Genomic DNA, 21,745 nt, shown 5'->3' with positions numbered 1-21,745 from the left:
TTCTTATCTGGAGTGCAGTCAGTATAACCACGGTGTGGTGCCGGGGTCGCGGTACAGCTGTCCGTCCACGTAGAGCCGGTCCACAGCGATGACAGCACGGGAGCCTTTCTGGATAAAGCTACGTCGAACTGGGAACAGGACCTTGCGTCGTTCCAGGATCTCTTTGGGGAACTTCTGCAGTCCTTCTGATGGTCAGCAGGGGGAGACAACAGAGGGAGAGCATCAGTATGACAAAAAGGGGCACCTGAATTTCGACTTTATTTATTAGAGGTTTGTTAAATTTCATTTTTGTTAAATTTATATGCAGTGAGTCAGGGTTTTTTTTGCTGAACAGCACCATGGTGTTATGACCACAAGCGTCTTGGAACTGGAGGATGACACATTGACTTTACTTTCTGGCAAAAGCCAGCACTGCTCTTTCTTGTTACTTTTTATTTACTTACTAAATTGAATGAGAATTGGATCACAGCCACTAGGGGGATATACTGCCTAATGTCAGAACAAATTGCATTAGTTGATTTCCACATTTATGTTTGGGTTCATTTAGAAGGTATGGTGAAAATGACATTTTCAACCTTTCAGCCTCTTTTGACTTGGCTCACATATAAGGAGGAATTTTCTTGATCCAGCAATCAGCCAATTTTGTCTCATAATAGAGATTTATTACTGATGCTGTCCTGCTTGAGATCTGGGTTTTGACAGAATAAGCGGGTTTACTGAAAAACTTTTGATGGCTGCAGATGGCGATGATATGAAGAAACCCCACATTATGATTGCAGTCAATTTTGATTTAGTTTAGGAAAACAGATGTAAACAATTTAGCATGCATGGTGTTCTTCTAATAACAATAGCACACTTTATAGTTTTTGTCATGAGTAAAAGAGAATTTTCAGAGGTTAAAGGAAGTTGAGCACTTTGCAAACTGCAGGTGAAAATCATACTGAATGATGTCTGCAGTGTCATTATGTTATTTCAAAGACGGACTGTCACTCGTGAATGTGCCAATATGACCAGCAGCTGGTCTCATTTATTTGTCATCTCAGCTTTTCATCAGCAGGGCAAAACGGGGACAGAGATTACAGTGCTTTGCTGGTTAGCATGATTAAGTGTTACGAGTGTCTCCAGTGTTGACAGGATGTCTGCATCACCCCTCTGAAATCGTAGAGGTGACGGATCAAGTGCAGTCATTTGTGGCAGGAGAGACCACACTCTGCCAGCAGCTCCACAGATGGAAACAAACCCTGCCTGCACAGTCTCCCGATATGCTTTTACAGCCTTTTTCAGTCATATTATAGCTGTTACTGGCTGTGCAGAGGCCTGTAAGCTTCCTTTTTATTTTCAGCTATGTGTGTCTTTTTGTATATACAGTGGGGCAAAAAAGTATTTAGTCAGCCACCGATTGTGCAAGTTTCCCCACTTAAAATGATGACAGAGGTCAGTAATTTGCACCAGAGGTACACTTCAACTGTGAGAGACAGAATGTGAAAAAAAAATCCATGAATCCACATGGTAGGATTTGTAAAGAATTTATTCGTAAATCAGGGTGGAAAATAAGTATTTGGTCAATAACAAAAATACAACTCAATACTTTGTAACATAACCTTTGTTGGCAATAACAGAGGTCAAACGTTTACTATAGGTCTTTACCAGGTTTGCACACACAGTAGCTGGTATTTTGGCCCATTCCTCCATGCAGATCTTCTCGAGAGCAGTGATGTTTTGGGGCTGTCGCCGAGCAACACGGACTTTCAACTCCCGCCACAGATTTTCTATGGGGTTGAGGTCTGGAGACTGGCTAGGCCACTCCAGGACTTTCAAATGCTTCTTACGGAGCCACTCCTTTGTTGCCCGGGCGGTGTGTTTTGGATCATTGTCATGTTGGAAGACCCAGCCTCGTTTCATCTTCAAAGTTCTCACTGATGGAAGGAGGTTTTGGCTCAAAATCTCACGATACATGGCCCCATTCATTCTGTCCTTAACACGGATCAGTCGTCCTGTCCCCTTGGCAGAAAAACAGCCCCATAGCATGATGTTTCCACCCCCATGCTTCACAGTAGGTATGGTGTTCTTGGGATGCAACTCAGTATTCTTCTTCCTCCAAACACGACGAGTTGAGTTTATACCAAAAAGTTCTACTTTGGTTTCATCTGACCACATGACATTCTCCCAATCCTCTGCTGTATCATCCATGTGCTCTCTGGCAAACTTCAGACGGGCCTGGACATGCACTGGCTTCAGCAGCGGAACACGTCTGGCACTGCGGGATTTGATTCCCTGCCGTTGTAGTGTGTTACTGATGGTGACCTTTGTTACTTTGGTCCCAGCTCTCTGCAGGTCATTCACCAGGTCCCCCCGTGTGGTTCTGGGATCTTTGCTCACCGTTCTCATGATCATTTTGACCCCACGGGATGAGATCTTGCGTGGAGCCCCAGATCGAGGGAGATTATCAGTGGTCTTGTATGTCTTCCATTTTCTGATGATTGCTCCCACAGTTGATTTTTTCACACCAAGCTGCTTGCCTATTGTAGATTCACTCTTCCCAGTCTGGTGCAGGTCTACAATACTTTTCCTGGTGTCCTTCGAAAGCTCTTTGGTCTTGGCCATGGCGGCGTTTGGAGTCTGACTGTTTGAGGCTGTGGACAGGTGTCTTTTATACAGATGATGAGTTCAAACAGGTGCCATTCATACAGGTAACGAGTGGGGGACAGAAAAGCTTCTTACAGAAGACGTTACAGGTCTGTGAGAGCCAGAGATTTTCCTTGTTTGAGGTGACCAAATACTTATTTTCCACCCTAATTTACGAATAAATTCTTTACAAATCCTACCATGTGAGTTCATGGATTTTTTTTTTCACATTCTGTCTCTCACAGTTGAAGTGTACCTCTGGTGCAAATTACTGACCTCTGTCATCATTTTAAGTGGGGGAACTTGCACAATCGGTGGCTGACTAAATACTTTTTTGCCCCACTGTAAGTCTGCGTGTGCATCCCAGAGGTCTCGTTATAGTATTAGAACAGAGCAGTGACAGAGTGTCTCAAAGGACTATAGACCCCCCCAGCACATCAACACTGAGGGCACACACGCTCTGTCACAGACGTACATCGAACACACAAAGAAGAATAAGTGTGTTTCTGACACAGTGAACAGTTATCTGGGTTAAGAGATGAGGGGGCAGACAGGAAGCAATTATGCAAACAGACGCAGGAACGTCGTGGACGTGAAACTTTGATTACTCACAATAAGGTTCCTTTTCCATTTACAAGACAATGCTCCATTTGCGATATGTTATTTTAAATAAATATCAAAAGAAGATTTATTTTTTTAACCTGGATTTTCATCCCAGAGCCTCCATTGTGTAGATGAACAGCTCATTTGTCCACAATCCACTCCAGCCTGCAGCTTTTTAAGAATAGCTAAGCTAAAACGAAAAACTGGAAATATTTTATATCGCAGGCCGTATTCAACCCACTTAGATCTTAAGTGGGTCAGACCAGTGAAACTCCCCCTTCTGTCAGTGTAAAGATGTTTTACTACGCATTTAATCGCTCACATATCTTTTTATAAGAAAAAAACGTTTCCACAGTAAGTTTCAGTTTTTCTACATGATAAAGAAATGCTGGTGTAGTAAATGGAAGAAATCTGTTAGCACTGTAAGTAACAGATGTGTGGTTTAAAAAAAATTCTACTGAGGACTCACTATAAAAATTACACATTTCTACTACATTATTCTACATAGTGAAAAACAGGAACTCTTCTCATGTTATTGTTTATTTACTATTTAGTTACTTTGGTTTAGTATAAATGGCCTTCAAGGAGGTTTTTATTGATAGGAAAAGTTGTAAACCTTATGAAAATGGAATTAAAAGTCAAAAATATTTGCTCTTCTTCACGTTTTCCAAAGCAGTCCAGTGTGATTGGGGTCTTCAGCAGGCCAGTTCTGGCCCTCTGGCCATATGTTTGACATAAATGGAGGTTGCCACATCACCCATTATTAGTTTGGAAGCCCAGAGTTTGGCATCTTGAAACCAGATGTCAGAAACACAAAGTCACTCACAGAGAAACCTGACGCTGTCATGTTAAATCAGCTGAGAAGTAATGTTTCTAATTGTTTTTATTGCTATTAATTTCTGCTAAACCTTTAAAAAATGATCCGAAGTATATCAACTATACTGTAGATTTGGTAGACATGCATCACCAAGGAACCAATGAAAGAACAACTTTAATGCGTGCACTCATGTTTGTGACTCATGCCTCCATTAGTATACATTTCAGCTCTCATGTGTTCAGTCCTCTCTGTATCCTCCTTCCCCTGAAGCCCCCTCTCCTCCGCCAAACAGATTGCTGTGTTGACTTTCACTAAACATGTTGGTTTAGCTGTAAATGCCGGCAGATGTGTCTTGTGATTCTACTTACATATGCAAGGCTTTAATTCTTCCTTTAAACACTATTAAACTTTGAGATTTGACTACTGGGTTTTTGCATTTTAAAAACTGAAATTTGCATTTATTTAAATAAAAACGAAGAAAATAAATAATGACAGAGTGACTTAAGTATCAATTTCTGTTTCTCAGACTGTAGCTAGAGGCACCTAGAAATTCGCATGAATAATAAATACCTACTCTGTGGAATAGCAATAAAGTTCATTTTAGGGGTGACGAGTATCTTTTGTTTCTTTGAAGCACTCTCTTCATCCTTTTTCTAAAAAACAAGACAAAAACAAACTGAAAACATACATTCGATACACCAAAATCTGTGATTTTAATATTTATTTTAAAGGGCTGGTTCTAACTTGTAGCGTTTAGCAGCGAGTATGTTCAGTGAAGCTGACGATAGTTTGGAAAGCAAGTGGGTTAATGATGCAGTTTTATGAGCATCAAAGAAAATCCACCAGTAAATACCACTTCACAGATGGGGGCTGAGACAGTTGGAGGACCACATGGACACACTCTGATTAACACAATATGGGAAGTTTATAGCTCTGCATGTTTAGATTTAATGAAGCTTCTGAATCACTTTTGGACAAAAACAGAGCTTTTCTTTCTGTAAGATTTTTATCTTTAGAAAACTTTGCATCTATGTATTTTGCAGCAATGTCACCATAAGAAACCAGATTAACTGGGACAGATTTAATATAACCTATGTCAAAATGTAACCTGTTCAAACAGAGGAGATATTTTGCTAAGCTTGACAAGTTTCCATCAAATGCTACAACTTCAAAAGGAATCCATGTTAAAACACTCAGGCTGTTTCACTGTGGACTATATCCTGCTTTTTAAAATAAATGGTAATTGATTCAGTTAGTGTGACAGGTCAGCAGTCTGGAGATCAAAGAGGAGCTCTCAGATGTCAGAGAGGAAACTGGTTTAAATAGCAGCTCAGAAACACGTTTGCCCTGCAGTGTGTGTTAATGTACGAGCACGTACACACTCACGTGCTGCTTGTACTGCAGGGTTTCATATGTAAATACAGGTGGCTGAATCATTCATGAAGACATGAACCATCCATATATTACATGCCACATGATTTTAAATGTAACTATGCAAGTAAGAGAGATTTTTACCAACAATGTAAAATGATTTACTTAGGTATTGTATTAAAATAAAACACTCTTCAACTAGAAAGTTTGCTTAGTCTCACTGAATGATGATGAAAATCATTGTTTGGGGGTCAGAAATGACTATATTTAGATTAAATATGGACAGCTAAGTTAACTTACCTCAGCTAGTTAGCCAGTTGCATCTATGGTACAAACCGTATGCCAGCTGTGTTTGGCCAGGGCAAGCAAGGCAAGACATACTTGCCTAGTGAATTTAAAAATAGCAATCATTAAAGCGTACTAAAGTGAAAGCAGTCGCTCTCCTTGCATCTCAAAGGTTTGTGCCATAAATCTTCCTTTTTGCATTCATCCTTTAAACTATTGCCATCTTGTGGCACATGCAGCTATTGTCTCTGGAAACAGGTTTAACTCTGCTTGACTTGGAGACAAAGAAATATGTCAGTTTTCTATTAAAGGGAGGACAGCTTTGTCCGGTTGAGCACATGCATTGTGAATAAATCTGTTATCTTTGGTGGGAGACTATTGAGAGACAGTAGTGCTAGATAAGCTGGTCCGGGTTCTGCTGAAAATAAAATCAGTCACTAGTAAAAATTTAAATGAAGAAAAACACATAACCATAATTTTTAATCTGTAAAAGTCATACCACTGTTATATGCTAATAAGTAACTAGATCAAACTAGATCATTAAAAGATTGAAGGGTCTGTTAATTAACCAAGCTAAGGTTCATTATTTGTTACATAATTGTATTATTATTATTATTATTATTTTTATTTTTTTGTGTGTCCCGTTTGGATCTTTAGCCATCAGAATTGTTGTCTTAAGGCCAAGAAAGATGCCAAGCGGATTTATTTTACCAAGTGGATCATCATGGCCTTGCCATATTGGTCCATTTGATTGACCTTTATTATAATTAGGAATTTATTTTATTTTCAGTTGCTACAAACGGGACAGACATGACTGGGGGATAGGACAGGGAGAAAGAATGAAAGAAAGAGAGGGAGAGAAAGAAAACCAAAGAGGAGAAGAGACGGTGAGAAGGGGGGGAAGAAAGAAAACAAACAAACAAACAAACAAACAAAACACCTGGATCACCTGTATGGAGAAAAAAAACAGAAGAGAAAGCAAACAACAAAGAGCAACATAATAAAAAAAACAGCACCATCACAATAAACTAGCTAGCAGTAGATAACAGTAGATACTAAATAATAAACGATATTGTGCAGCACGCAAGATAGACAGCGCACAATGTGCTTTGAGGCAGCAGCCAAGAAAGGTGTAGTCCGCGTCTGTGAACACCCGTGTGTACACCTGTGTGCATACCTGTGTGGATCAGCATGCTTGCATTCCAAAGGTTTCTCCATGTAACGATCTGCTAGGGAGTGTGGGGAGCCATAGCCCCGTCCTCCAGGGTATGAAGCAGGTATGGAGGAGATCCAGGCCCCAGATATCCAGAGGCCCCCAGAACACAAGAGACCAAGGAAGACCAACAGAGGGGCAGCCGCGCCACTGTCCCATACATAATTGTATTAAAATACTCCTGTAGGCACAAACACAGCCACGAGTTCTAGTTCAGTGAGTCAAATTAACTTTAAATTAGAGGTGACACAGGTACCGGCTCCACAAGTAGGTCAAAGAGGCCATGTCCCTAATAATGCATATCTTCAGGCCTTAGCACATTTTAAAAGGCAGTGTTATATAAAAAGAACCAAGGTAATTTAATCCAAATCTGGTATTGGACTAGGCTCTGTGCTTGTTTTTTATTCCAAGGTTGGGCATCTTAACATGGGAGTTTGACTTCAGCCTGAAATAGACATTTAAGGAACTGTAGTTTTGAGAACTCCACTTCTGTGTTAGTGTTGGCGACTGTTGCTGTCCTAGTCTATAATGCTTCACAGTATATGCATATTTAATGTTAAAATCCAGGAAAAGCTCTTGGCGGTTTGGGAAGTAAGAAATTGTACTAATTGATGTTGCCAGTTATTTAAAAGCATGGCAGTTACTCTTGAGTTTGACCTTGTGAGTAAACTTTCTTACGATGAAAAGTGTAATGACTGAATTTTTAGTGGCACATTTAGATAAAATGTTTTGATGTGCCTAAAGTCACCTGTGGTGCTTTGTGGCAGCTGTTTCTAGCCTCATTACAAGCCAATAGGCCAACAGCGGCCTGTGTGTGTAAACTTTATGTTGTTCTCGTCCCTGCGTGGGTTGTCTTTGCAGTTTAATTTTCCTGTCAATATAAACATGACTGGTTCTTTGTCTGTGTGTGTGTGTGTGTGTGTGTGTGTGTGTGTGTGTGTGTGTGTGTGTGTGTGTGTGTGTGTGTGTGTGTGTGTGTCAGGCCTGTGACTGACTGGCTGTCTGTCCACTCATTCAGTGTCAACTGGGATTGCCTCCAGCCCCCTGTGACACTGTTAAAAGGATAAGTGGGTACAGCAAATGGATGGCTTATTACTTACTCGCTTAATTAAACAACGATGACTAACTACAAATGAAGAAATCATGTGTCAAGTCAAGATCATTGCTTTTAGTGCTCCATAACTATTAACATTAGTGTGGTAAGTGATGATAGGGAATTAGCTGTCTAGCAATAACTTAACATGGGTTCAGGAAAAGAATATAACCATTAAACATCTCGTTTTACAAACATATGTGCAGTATTAAAGCTGATTCACGATGGCTCTCTTGCTGTATATATGGTCATATAAAAAAGATGCACTTTAAGGATGATGTCACTGAAAGCAGAGTTGAAAGTGTTGCCATGGTAATAGGTGAAGGCAGCCGTGTTTGGCCCTGACTGGGTGGGGTGCTACTGTAAGTAACAGACACGCATTCAAAGGACAGTGCACAGGTACCGCTCAGTTTGCGTGCATCTCTGTGTTTTGTGTGTAAGCAAGTGCGTTCGTTTGTGTACTCCCCCATATCATCCAATTACCTCTACACACAGCTCTGGGGTGATGTACACTGTGTCATCTCATTATGAACAGTAAAAACAGAACCAGAGGTTATTACACGGGGCTGTTACTGGGCACTAAATAGATGTGCGTGGCACAGTTTGTGTGCGTTTTCTCTTCTACATATAATTGGGGTCTAGAGGTATGCATTGTGCATCTGTGTCTCTAACCGTGTTATGTCTCTATGTAAGAAATTATCTTTCTTCTGTCTCAGTATGTTTGTGTGTGTGGGGGGTGGAAGTTAGAAAGAATGTGCTGCTAACTTCAATCATAAAATGTAATTTTTTAAAACAAGAGAGAGAGAGATTTTATTCCAGCATGTCCAATATGACTGATGGGCTGTGATGAAATATAAGCAGCATGAATAAAACGTTTGTCCATTAATGAGAAAATGTTTTATTGTCTTCAAAGCTACATTATTCTTTGTAAAGTGGTTACAAAGGATCAAGGATATCTGTATCAATCTAAAGGGGAAATTAATTTTTTTGTACAATCAGCAGAAATCACATAACCATCAAACAAAATGCAATAAAAAGGCAATGCAACATTAAGAATACAGGGATTCATTCAAAAGACAAATGTCAGCTGGGATGTATAGGTTTTTGAGTATATTTGTATATATTTGCACTTTGCCATATGTTATCTGCAGCCACACAGAGGCAACTTAAATCCTTTGATAAGGAGGGGCTTGTAGAGGTGGACTAAACAGGCACCCAGCAATATGATCAATATTATCAGAATACTTCACTGACTATGCGATATGACTGCGATTGTAATTTAAACCATTTTCTTCAACTCCAAATTATGTCAGTTGCCAATATCTGAGTATCCAATAAAAATGATGCCAGTTCAGTTATTTATTTGCTGCAAAATGAGATCAAATACACCAACACTGTCTCTAAAACCTGTCATTAATTTTGCCATAAGATGAAGTCAGTTTGCTATCAGTCTGTCATTGAATGGGCTCAAGTTCGCCATTAAATGCAGCGTGTTTCTGATTATAGAGCAATTTACTGAAATAAATCATTGAAAATCACCCATCGATTGCTCTCTACATGGACAGAAATTCACATTTAGCTATTACATTTGTACTCAGCAACCTTCCTGCTCTACAGGAACATAACCAGATTATAACCAGCTGGAAGAAAACTGAGCCAATTCCCCCAAGATGTGCTCATTGACAAAGACTCATTCAGACTGATGGCAATAGGTTGGCAATCTGTCTGCATTTATAACTTAGGCAGCAATTATGTGGAAACCTTCAACAATCTCTGAGAGTGACTGCAGTCAGTCCAAATCAAACTGGAACTGTTTGCAAGGTTGCCTCTATCAGGCAACCTGTGCAATCACCTTATGATCAAAAGTAGTTGTTAGTGAGCAACACACTCAATCGCTGGGAAACCCTTTAGTCACAATTAGTAGCAGAACATAAATAAATCCAGTGCGCTCATCAGGCAGTCAGTGTCCTAACCTTGCACAGGCAAGGAAGGTCTTTCAGGGTCACATCTGCAAGTTTGCTGCACATTGTACGTAGCTTGAAGTCTGTTTTTGTTTTTTAGGTTCAGTGACCCGCGACCAAAGAATGTCTCATAAAAGTGCTGTTGACATGAAAAAGAAAAGCTTGTGATAAAAGTATATGCACTAGCAGGCTACAGCATCCACCTGAAGCTCAAAGTCCAGCTTATAATCAGTTCAGACTCCACACATGTATCCTTTATCACCACAGGGGAGGTGGTTATAGGCTTCTTCCTAAAATCCACGATCATCTCCATAGTTTTTGATAAGTCCAAGAAGGACAATTGCACTCCCTACTTAAGAATATGGTACCTGGCTTTCACACTCATTAGTATAGAGCACAAACAAAATCATCAAAAGAACATGTTCCTGTGGTGGTCCAGTGGAGGAAAGAAGATTAGAGAAGATTGGATAAAATGCCATCAACCATCACATGCTATAACCAACATATCAAGTCAGGATCAATGATATGAATCCTCACAGGTCTCAAATAGAAATATAAGCTGAAGAAGAATTAAATTAAAAAAGGGTGCAAAGGTTTTTGCACCCTCTAAATGTGCCAGAATCATATTTAGTAGAGTGCCCAATACATCATGAAAATCCTGCCTGACCTACAGGCAAGCTGGAACACATTCAGATTTGTATGCACTGATATAGGAGATTTAAGAACTACAGGCTTGTAGTCATCAGTGACTGACAACAGGCCCGTAATGCCATCGGGGCTTTTCTTGCCCTTCTCAGCCCAGAAAAGTTTCACAACCTGCACACTGCTTTGCCCGGGAGCTACATGAAATCAGTTCATCAGGGCCCATTCTGATGATTCACCTGCATTAACAAGAGAGAAAAAGGGTGTAAAGTGCTTTAGAAACTTTTAAGTTCTGATCATTTTATCACATTCACTAATCTAAAGTTTATACATAAATGTTTATACATAAATGAGCTCAGGGACTTTGTGGTTCCTGTGAAAGTTCTGGGCTTAGTAACTAGTAGCATGATATAGTAGTTGTAAAGGCAAGTTGCCTCTTGTTTGTCAAACAATATTCTGTGTTCGGAGTATTTGTATGTGGAATTTTTTGCCTTCAAACCTAGAGCCTGATTGGGATAATTTAAAAATTTTAAAATTAAACTGAAACGTTGTTATAAATACCTAACTAGCGACAGGCAATCTAGTTTTGTTGTGGGGTGTTGCCTGGTTCATATAACACATGTGTCCCTATGTAAAAATAAACTAAACTTAAAAAAAATTAATTAATTGATATCTAATGTACAAAATTCTACAACCTGTTTTAGACGTTTTGTACATCCCTGTAAATATGAGCCAGTGCTGACAAGCTTTCATGTATGTGGCATTATCTGGTCACATCCTTTCATTTATATAACTATTCCGGCCCGCAAGCATCGCTCTCTGGAGGTGCACATGAGATGGAGATGCTGAAATGAAATTTTGGCTTGCAGAACACATTATCGAATGTCTGTAAATTTCAGTATTGAATCAAAATCCCTGATGAAATCAAACTCCGGATGGATGCAGCCAGCAGACTTATGTGGAGTAAAAGGCATCATATAGCTGACATGAAGCAATCCTGCCTGTGTTGCCTGAGAAATATAACAGAAATATTTACTGCAGAGGAAAGTTGCTGACAGGGTTGTTCTCCTTACTTGCAATTAGATGACTGTCAGGCAGACAGTTATAACTGGCTTCTTGATAGTATACAGGTGCTTGTCAAACCTAAGGTATTTTGTAGGTCGGTAATTAAGGGCTGAGTACGTTTCACATTTGATACCTGTACCAGTACTTGGAATTTAGTACTAATTACTTGTTTATTGGTACTTTACTTGTTTTAGAATGATAGAGTGCAAATTTTTGCTTACAAAGTAATTCCATATTGTCTGATAATGTCAGTGATGTTGATGCCATTGTCACAGTGTTTGCGTACAACAGTATTAAATAGTAATCTTAGACAACTATTGCTTACTGTATACTTAGGTTTTAGGCATACTATCTCACATATGGTTAACATGTTTAGCGTAACTAGCATGCTAATAAGAAATTTCAGTGCCGCTAATGTAAAAATGTTAACCACACATATTTCTGATAACAGCTTATTAGACTCCCTGGACAACATGTCAGTGCATGAATAAACATTTCTTCATCATCATGTGCTGTGGGTTCAACTTCTTAAAAGTTGGAAGGAGGCATGCTAACATTAGCTAACATTTGGCTACCAGGTTACCAAATACAATACACCCTTTAGCTTTTATTTATTTTGTACTTGACCAGGCGTTTCTTCAGATTAGATGTGTTGCCATGGACAGCATTGCGTTTTACACTACAAATGTTTCAGAAGTGCTCATCTGTGTCAAGTTTTGAAAATTGTAATCACAACTGAGATTGTGTTTAGCTTGCTACCGCTACCATTGCTCTGTTTGTTTGTTGCTATTCAGTATGTGGATAGCATGTGAACAGTATGCTCTACAATATGAGACAAATAAAAGGCTATATGTAAGCTTGTTTCTGCAACTGAAAGAAGGAAAAACATTTTTCCCCATCCACAAGTAAAAATTTCAACTTACTAATGTAAACTTTCTGGGAAAATGACTTGAAATTAACAAAATAATTTTAACCTCCTAAGACCCGAACTCTTTTATGACATGCATTTTTAATTTCCCTTTGCTATTTGGGGTGATTTGGACCTGATGAATGTAAAAACAAAGAATTACCTGATTTTTTTTTTTTTTTTACCTCATTTTTGTTTCTGAGAAAAATGAGATCCAAATAAGAGGCCACTGATTTTAAATTCTGTTAGAACAGTGGCAGTATAATGTCCTCGTAAGTGGATATCAGGCCAAATTTAGACAAAATTTAGACAACCTAAAATGTCACATATGTGGACGCCAGGTCCTAGGAGGTTAAAATCTAATAAGTTAAAATTTTGACATGGCAATGTTTGTTTTTTTTTAGTAGCAGAAACAAGCTTCCAAAATAAATGGATGAAATACTCAGCTAGAAAATATATAGCAGCTAGTTTGTGCTAATACGGTCTCTCAATCACACCACCACACAGTACTGACCCACACATACAGTTCTTACACACACACTGGACATTCTGGACATTGTTTTCACTTCATCACTTAAATCACTTTAAGCATATTTGCACTGCAGAAGACATAATGTGGATTGCACAACACTGGACATTATATTCTTCATTTCCAGTTAATACTTGTACAGCTGCTGTTATTGTGTATATATTTATTTATATTTCTTCATACATTCTTATATAGTTCTATATTGTGTATTTTGTTGTACAGTTATTTTATTTTCAACTTTAATTTATATATTTTATCTTATTCTTTCCCAGTTAAATTTACCCTTCATTCTAATTTGTGTTGTACAGTTATTTCCTTTTTAACTTTAATTTATATTTTATTCCTTCCTAGTAAAATTTACCCTTTTTAATTTTTCATATTTATTTCCCTTTTTAATTTTTCATATTTATTTCCTATCTTATTCATAGCCTTTTCCTTTTTTGTTTTCTTTAGGTCACGAGCAGTTGTCCAAGCATTTCACTGCATATCGTACTGTGTATGACTGTGTACGTGACAAATAAAATTTGAATTTGAATTTGAATTTTTATTCCTGCTAATGTAGTGCAACTGCAAGTAAACACATCTAAACATTAATAGTCCAAAGGTGTGAAGTGTAACAATATTCACTTTTTAAAAACAGCCTTTTTTAGTGTTAATGGTTTAAATATGAAAAAAAAAAATAACATGATGATGACAGTGAGTAAGTGGGGGTGGAAATGTACATGATATAAACACTGGTCCCACCCAGCCTGCAAACTGCAGGAAAATGTGCATCTGTAATATGATATTCTTTCTTCTTTCTCAAAGGTCTGATTGCTGAAAAGAATGACTTGCCCATCGAGGAGGAAGATGATGAGCGAAATCTCAACTACAACCCTCCAGCTCAAAAGTCCCTGCAGGAGATTCAGGAGCTGGACAAGGATGATGAAAGTCTGGTGAAGTACAAGCAGACCCTGCTGGGGCCAGAAGCAATGATGGCAGGTTGGTGTGTGTTTATTCTTTGGCCGTGGAAGAGGAAGATTCATGAATCACGCTGGTGCCCAGTCTTACTGCAGCTTTATACTTTAATACTATCCACTTACAACAACAATTTGTGATGCACAAACCTGCACATACACACACACACACTTCCTACGGACCTGCTTGTCTCAGCATCTCTAACCCAGCAGCCAGTGTTATGGCAGCTGATATCAGTACAGCTCTGACTCCCTCACTGCTGTAACTCAGCACCACCTCATCTACAGCTTAGTAGCATTGAATTCTGTAAGAAAGGCTATAATGAGACAATGGAAAAGCAGCAAAGAGAGGGGAAATGACTTTATCTTCGAAGAGAAGCTGTATGCTGAATACCGAAACTATCTCTAAATACAAGCTTGGGACAAGATGTTTTTCTAGTGCTTCTAAATGTTAGATACTGTATTTTAAGATGCCTTTTGATACTCCAGCATTAGTGCAATGGCCAGCCTCTGATTACAGATCAAATAAGTGGTATCTAATGTGGCCAGCTTGTTCATTTTCCCTGCTACTGTTCATGATGTGGAGCTCAGTCAATCAGGAAAAAAAGAAAAGATGAAAACTGAACAAACAAAAGCCAAGCAGGTACTTGAATTCTGCAATAATGGACTGTTTCTCCTCTTCAGACGCCTCTGGTCCTAATGTCAAGGTGACCAGATTGACCCTGCTGTGCGATGATGCACCTGAACCAATTACTATGGACCTGACAGGTACCCAGTGCCTCTGTTTTGTCACTTCTTCACTAAACTACTTTTTCTCTCTAACCTTGTCCAGCTGTGGATACGATATGGTGTTGCTGTTCACTTAAACAGTTTAGTGCTTTGCCCTGAAGCAAGGCATCCCATCCCACTGTGCTGCATTTTTTGTGCAGTAAGACTGCAGTGGGTGTGCCAGTGCTCGAGAGAGAGGAGACAGCTAGATGTTTGCTTAGTGGACATACTCTTTTTTTTTTTCTCCCTGTGGCAAACTAAGGACAGAGAGTGATCTTTCTCATATTTAATTACAGTGTGTGCATGTGTTGAATGGTAATTGTAAGTGTATGTCACTTCCTATAAGAGACATCTGTGTGTGTGTGTGTGTGTGTGTGTGTGTGTGTGTGTGTGTGTGTGTGTGTGTGTGTGTGTGTATTCACAAGTCTGATATGCATGCGCTGTATTTAAGTGCATGCCGGTTTGCTTTCCCACCCTGATGTGAGGATTTCCCTGCCTGTTACAATCACAGTCACTCATACATGCACATTCACACACAGCTAATAAGAAAAGTCACCTGGTTGCTAGGCAATGCTGATTTTGTACTGTGCAGTTCCCACTAATACAAATGCAGAGCGATGAAAAGCATCTAGGAGCACTTGTTTCAGAGTAAAAGGCTCTGCTGGACTGTATGGAGCTTGAAGAGCATGCTATGTTTCCACATCTAAAGTTTTCAAAATGAAAACCATTGGAGTAATCTTGGGCTAAGCTGCCCATTAAAAGAAACACTGCATTACAAAGTGGCAAAGATTTTTAAAGGACACGGCATTGATTATGTACAAGATGTTCAGATAGACTCAGCTATCCAATGACTAAAGCTGTTTAATGTCTACTGTGGCCTTGCAGGAGCTGAATGAAGTGTGGGGCTAAGGTGATGTCATAGTGAGTCATGAGTTTATTTCAGCGTGGGCTGTGGAAACCTTTATGACAACCTGCAGGTGTGGAATATGTATGAGTTTGTCAGGGAAACAGGCTTTAATGAGTGGTAATAACGCAAATTATGGAAAATGCAGGATACTGTGTTTACCAGGTCATAATTCCTGTACTTCTCCATAGAAGTGGAATTCAAACCTCTGGAAATATCTGGAGAACCATTTCAATACAAGTGAAGACTCGGGGAGTAAAGGTTCCTAAAAAATTATTTAATTCAAGCACTGCTCTGAAAGCTTTTGTTACAATAACATTTATGCTCATCATCATAGCAAGCGGACAAAAAAAACCTTAATAACTGATAATGGAGGCCTTGCTTTATTCATTCCATCCCAAATCTGTCGATTTCGAGAACGTTTGCAGATTTGCATAAAAATGTTTATAATGCAAAGATTGAACATATATAATGAATGCTGTGAAATTTTTAGCTTTATATATCAAATACTTTTAAAGTTATATTTGTTTTGAAAAATGGTCCAAAGACCCCCTTTCAATTTTGTTGGTTTTTTTTGCTGTGGAAATGTTTGAACATGTTGCAGTCTTTTATCCTGTCTTCTTTCTCTCACCCCAACCGGTCGCAGCAGATGGCCGTCACTCCCTGATCCTGGTTCATCCGGAGGTTTCTTCCTGTTAAAAGGGAGTTTTTCTTTCCCACTGTCGCCAAAGCGCTTGCTGCTATTTCCACTGGGGTCATGTGATTGTTGGGTTTTTCTCTGTATTATTGTAGGGTCTACCTTACAATATAAAGCGCCTTGAGGCGACTCTTGTTTTGATTTGGCACTGTATAAACAAAATTTAATTGAATTGAATGAATACCTCAAAACCATCTTCACTGATCTTTCTTGCCATCAAAATGAATCAGGATCTGTAATTTGGGACAAATGCATCAAAAAATGTCTGATAACTGGCTAGTTAATAATATATTAATATAATATAGTCCAGCACTAATAAAAAAAAGTCACTCAATGACAATAATTCGGAATCATGCTTATTTCAGTTTCACAGCACTGTAAAATAAACCACTTGGAATATTTTTCAAGATCAAAGTTACAACAATGGAAAAAAAGACATTTTCATTCAACTTCCACGCTGGATTGAGTAAATATGACAAACTGTACTACAAAAACAAAAATTTCCGTTCATAATGTAAAACCCGGGTCATTTTATCTCCATCTGTGTAAACTTTGGACAAACGTTGGATGATTGCTGTGGAATTTTAGCATTATATAACCTTTTCTTTATCTTTGTGACTAAGAATTTCATGGTAAAATTTCATTTTTCCACATGCTTTTGTTATTGTGAAATGTAACTATATACCAGAAATGAGTTCAAATATGGCATTTGAGTGCACACTGCTGGATTGAAAAAAATCTTTGAACTATCCAACACTTCAACATTTTTTAATGTACCAAATGACTGATTCTGATTCATTTTGATAGTAAGGAGGACCAGTGGATATATCAGTATTTAATCTTTGAGATATTCATGTTCATGTTTTGAACTAAAAAGAAGAAGAGAGATTGGCGAAAGCATGACTCTACAGAGTAGCTGCAGTATAATAACACTATAAGCCATGCTGGTATCATGTTGCAGTCAGATAGCTAAAACCACTTCAGTGGATGCATTAGAGATCCCATTTTGCACTCTAGGCTGTGTTTGTATATGCACGCGCGCGTGTGTGTGTGTCTGTGTGTGTATATGTGTGTGTGTGTGTGTATTGATGTTACAGAAATGGAGAGGGTTGGAAAAAATGTAGGGTGATATTGCACAATAGTAGAGTTTACTGACCTGACAGTGTGTGGGGAGAAGAGAAAGCAGACACTCAGCCTGACTGCACGCTTGACTGGTCATCCCATCAGGGACCTTTCACTTTTGGCAAGGTTACTTGGGTCCACATCCTAACCTTAACATCTGAAATCATAGCCGTCCCTTCATTCACCCAGAGGGTGTGAAATTTATCTCGTATATCAAAGTACCCAGTCTCTGTCACAACAACAAGGTGGGTGGAAAGCAGACTTTGCTCTGTGGTCCAGTTACATTATCTAATATATTATTCTATTCTAACAGGATCATATACAGTCATGTGAAAACTCTTTTTCATCTTTTTCAAAATCCTGTAGGAGAATGTCTGGCCTTCTGTTCATGTCCTAAGGCTAAAAAAAAACCCAAAACAAAATGAAGATCTTTGAGCATCCCAGTCAGCGTTAGGATTCTAATCTGACTGAGATGCTTTGGCATGACCTTCATGTTCAAAAACCCTCCAATGTGTCTTAATTAAAACAATTCTGCAAAGAAGAGTGGGCCAAAATTCCTCCACAGTGATTTGAAAGACTCATTGGCTTCTATCAGAAACACTTGATTACAGTTCTCCCTGTTAGGGGTGGCAAAACCAGTTATTAGGTTTAGGGGGCAATCGCTTTATCACACAGGGCCATGTAGGTTTGGATAACTTTTTCCTTCAATAAATGAATCCATTATTTAAAAACTGCATTTTGCATTGATGCTGGTTATCTTTGTGTGACGAAATGAAACATGTATATGTGACAAAAATGCAAAAAAGTAAAAAATCAGGAAGGGGAAGAGCTTTAGGTAAAACTGGCCTGTGTATTGAACATTGATTTTGTTTAATCACAACTAAATGAAAGGAATAATATAAATCAAAGAACGTGAATTGAAAACCACGTTCTTGCTCACATGCACTTATTTAATGTTTCTTATTTTGAATAAACCATCTTCTACTTATCCTGCCAGTCATCAACATCTCTTTACTGTTGCCATCCATTTCAGTTTTAATTGAATGACACTTCTTTGTATTTTTTTTTCGTCATTTCTAATTAGTTGAGTGAGCCTGGGTGTTAATGCACTGAAACACAAGAAATGCAATTGTTTCTGCACAAAAATAGCTTTTTAAGGGTTTTTTTTGTCTCAGTGGAAATAGCAGCAAGACTATCAGGTATATAGATAGAGATTTTTTTTTCCTGTGAAAAGTATAATGTTTAATAATAAATATCTTATAACCAAGTAGAAAAGTCTAACTTAAAGCTCTAATATATTGTATACCACATATTGCACTCTGTGTGGCCACACTGCACAAAGCAATATCCGTGACTTTGACATTTGGTGCTTTGGTGTCCTAAATGCAAGCACTGGCTTTGTTAAACTTTCATGTTCCCGGGGTTGTTTTGCTGAGCGTGCATGCTGCTGCGCATTTATTCAGACACACACTCGACACCAAGCAGCCTCTGCAACATTTATTATATTCTGTGTGTCTTATGTCAGTGATACTTCAAGGGTATATCCTTTATGTGTAATGCATATAATAAAGTCGACTGAGAGTGAACAGAAAACATGATGATTTATTCAAAAGAACTGGATGCTAGCCTGAATATTTTACCTCAGCTGTTTGAGCGTCAGAGGATGAAACAGAGGTGAAAGAGGATGAGCACTTTTACCACAAGCTGGTGTCTAATGTCCGAATGTTTGCTCTGCAACGTGTTACTGATTCGTTTTTCTGTGATTTGAGTGCTCCACAATTATCATATTGTCACATCTTATACTTATCATATCTATTAGCTAAGTAGCTGGCTCCTTATTTCTGAAGGGATGACTCGTTTACACCCTATATGACACAACCCCACCCCCCCATTTATCCAAGCTGGGGGCCAGCACAAGGAGGGTCCTAGCTTGTGAACCTGTGAAGCTGAGATTGTGTCTCTTTCTGGTCTTGAACTGCAGATGTTTTGCGTTTAAGATGAAGATGTTCGCCACATTGGCTTGAAAAGGTGCCAGGGCAAAAATGCAATTCTTAATAACAACATTTCAGGCCCCTACTGTCATTAGCTTGCTAATAAAAATGCTTTAAGGGATGAAGGTAAAACATTTTTAGACATTTTTTATAGCACTGCTTGATGTCAAATCCAATTTCACCCAGTAAATAGCAGGCACTGAATGAAATTTAGGCCATTTATTTTAAAACAAACACACTAAAAAAAAAAAAAAATTATATATATTATTATAATCTTTGGCCGCCATAAATAAAATGTTAATTTTCGTAATCCATCACTTTGTATTAACCTGGGTTACACTCCTCCACAGAGAAGCAGGAATTCACCATAAAAAGTGGTTTTCTAGATAATGCAGTTTTAAAATAACTGGAAAAAAACATCTAAAATGAATGATGAGGTGGGAAGTGTTTGATGAACTGACCCATTCAGAATAACCTTTGCTGCTAATGATAAACGAACCCTGGACTACACACAGAGGCATAATTGTGTAGGCAGTGTTAACAGATAGTGGTGTAATCAGTCAATTATAGCCCTGACTGACATGTATCAACAACCACTGGGTGGATGTTTCTCAAGTCAGCCCAGTGTGATCCTTTGACTCTTATGCAGCACCAGGATCGGGTCAAAATCATAACTTATGCAGCTGTTTTGACATTTTTCTCGCTGCTGTGCCGCTACACATCCGCCCAGCTGTTAACTACTAATGACTGCTTTGTATACGGCTGGTGAGTTTAATGTGCGCTAATGCATCATATTTAATATGAAGTGTGCATGAATTTTAAATGAATAACTAGTCTGAAGAATGTGACACAAGCACGTGTAGCTGTTAGATTAATGGAGTGGAATAAAAAAAGTAGAAGGCTTCTCTATAGTATGATGCTCATGTAGCACTGCTGTAATATCCATGTATTATTATTATTAAATAAAAGATATAGATATGATTAACCCTGCTACAGAATATAATTCTATAATTGACCTTTGAATTAGGTCAGCAACCAGAATGACTACTTAAAACTGACTAGACAAAGAAAATTACAAATTTGTGATTTTGTGGCATAAAAAATAACAAGCAGTGATCGCCATTGGTGCAATATGTGCAAAGTGTAAGGTTTAGGCTTGTGTGTGTGTGTGTGTGTATCCTTGCATGCATACTTGCTGGTGTTCATACCTGCTTGTGTTTTTTTTGCAAGAGAGAAGGGGGGGAGAACAGGTAGACAGCTTTCCACATTGACCTATTTTCTCAGTCAGACGCTCCCAAGGGTGGCCAGCTTCTTTTCTCTTCTCTCTGTCTCCTGAGACGAGAGTAGGGAGAGGAAGGAGGTGCACAGGAAGGTAGAAAGGAGGTTATATGAAAGGGAGGGTTACAGGCTGCAGTTCAGAGAGGGAGATGAGTCCAAAGAAATGAGACAGAAATAGAGATGGAGAAGCTACCGAGGTAAATGGCATGTTTGGTTTTTATCTGATGACTTTATCTCGCAGCAACAAGAAGCTCCCAAACCACAAGGGGATGTGCAGATTGTCAAAATTAAGACATAACCACATACTGTAGGAACAGTTAGGCGTTTATATTTATTTATTTATTGCGAATTTAAATGTACATCTACGTGGATTTTTAAGATGTCTTGCTTTGATTCTCTGACTGCCTCACTTCTTCCTCGCATCATATCACTGCTATCTGTTTTTTTTATTTGCCCCATTCTTCTATCTCTCCTTCATCTCCTCCTCCTTTGCTTCCTCTTTTGTTTCTCTTTGTCCATTAGGAAGCACTCAGGACTGATGGTTTGGTTTAAATTGACATATAAAGTGATTAGGCAGTGGATGCATTTCTGATTGCTCTGTGCTTTTTCAATGGGCCAGGATGCTTTGCCACCACTGCAGTATGAACTCATTCAACCACACCACACAACTGAGACACTTTTACTATACAAAGAAACCATACTGGTTTTACCCAGTAACAATAAATAACCAGTATGTCAGAGTTCCTTTAAAGGTACAGTCAGCAATTTTTTTCAGGTTATTTCATAATTTAAAAAACACAGTACATAAATTAGTCATCTTCCAAGAAATTGATGCGTTTTCATAGGTTATTTTATGGAAAGTGCCATGTTCCCTCCAGTCAACCTACAACTGACAGGTTATACAATACCAGCCAGTTA

At 38.7% G+C, this 21,745-nt stretch overlaps 1 protein-coding gene across 1 annotated transcript in view; it reads left to right on the top strand.

Moving 5' to 3' along the window:
• Nucleotides 1-21,745, top strand: part of arhgdig (Rho GDP dissociation inhibitor (GDI) gamma) — a 41,352-nt gene that overhangs the window by 10,753 nt on the left and 8,854 nt on the right. Inside the window, exons 2-3 of the mRNA XM_080905551.1 lie at nucleotides 13,919-14,092; nucleotides 14,752-14,835. Coding sequence (XP_080761677.1) covers nucleotides 13,919-14,092; nucleotides 14,752-14,835 — 258 coding nt within the window. The remainder of the gene's footprint in view (nucleotides 1-13,918; nucleotides 14,093-14,751; nucleotides 14,836-21,745) is intronic.

Source organism: Rhamphochromis sp. 'chilingali' (genome assembly GCF_963969265.1).
Source record: "Rhamphochromis sp. 'chilingali' genome assembly, chromosome: 15".
In the NCBI taxonomy this organism is placed as follows: Eukaryota; Metazoa; Chordata; class Actinopteri; order Cichliformes; family Cichlidae; genus Rhamphochromis; species Rhamphochromis sp. 'chilingali'.
The sequence above is the reverse complement of the archived record's forward strand: the minus strand, read 5'-3'. Positions and strand labels throughout refer to the sequence as shown.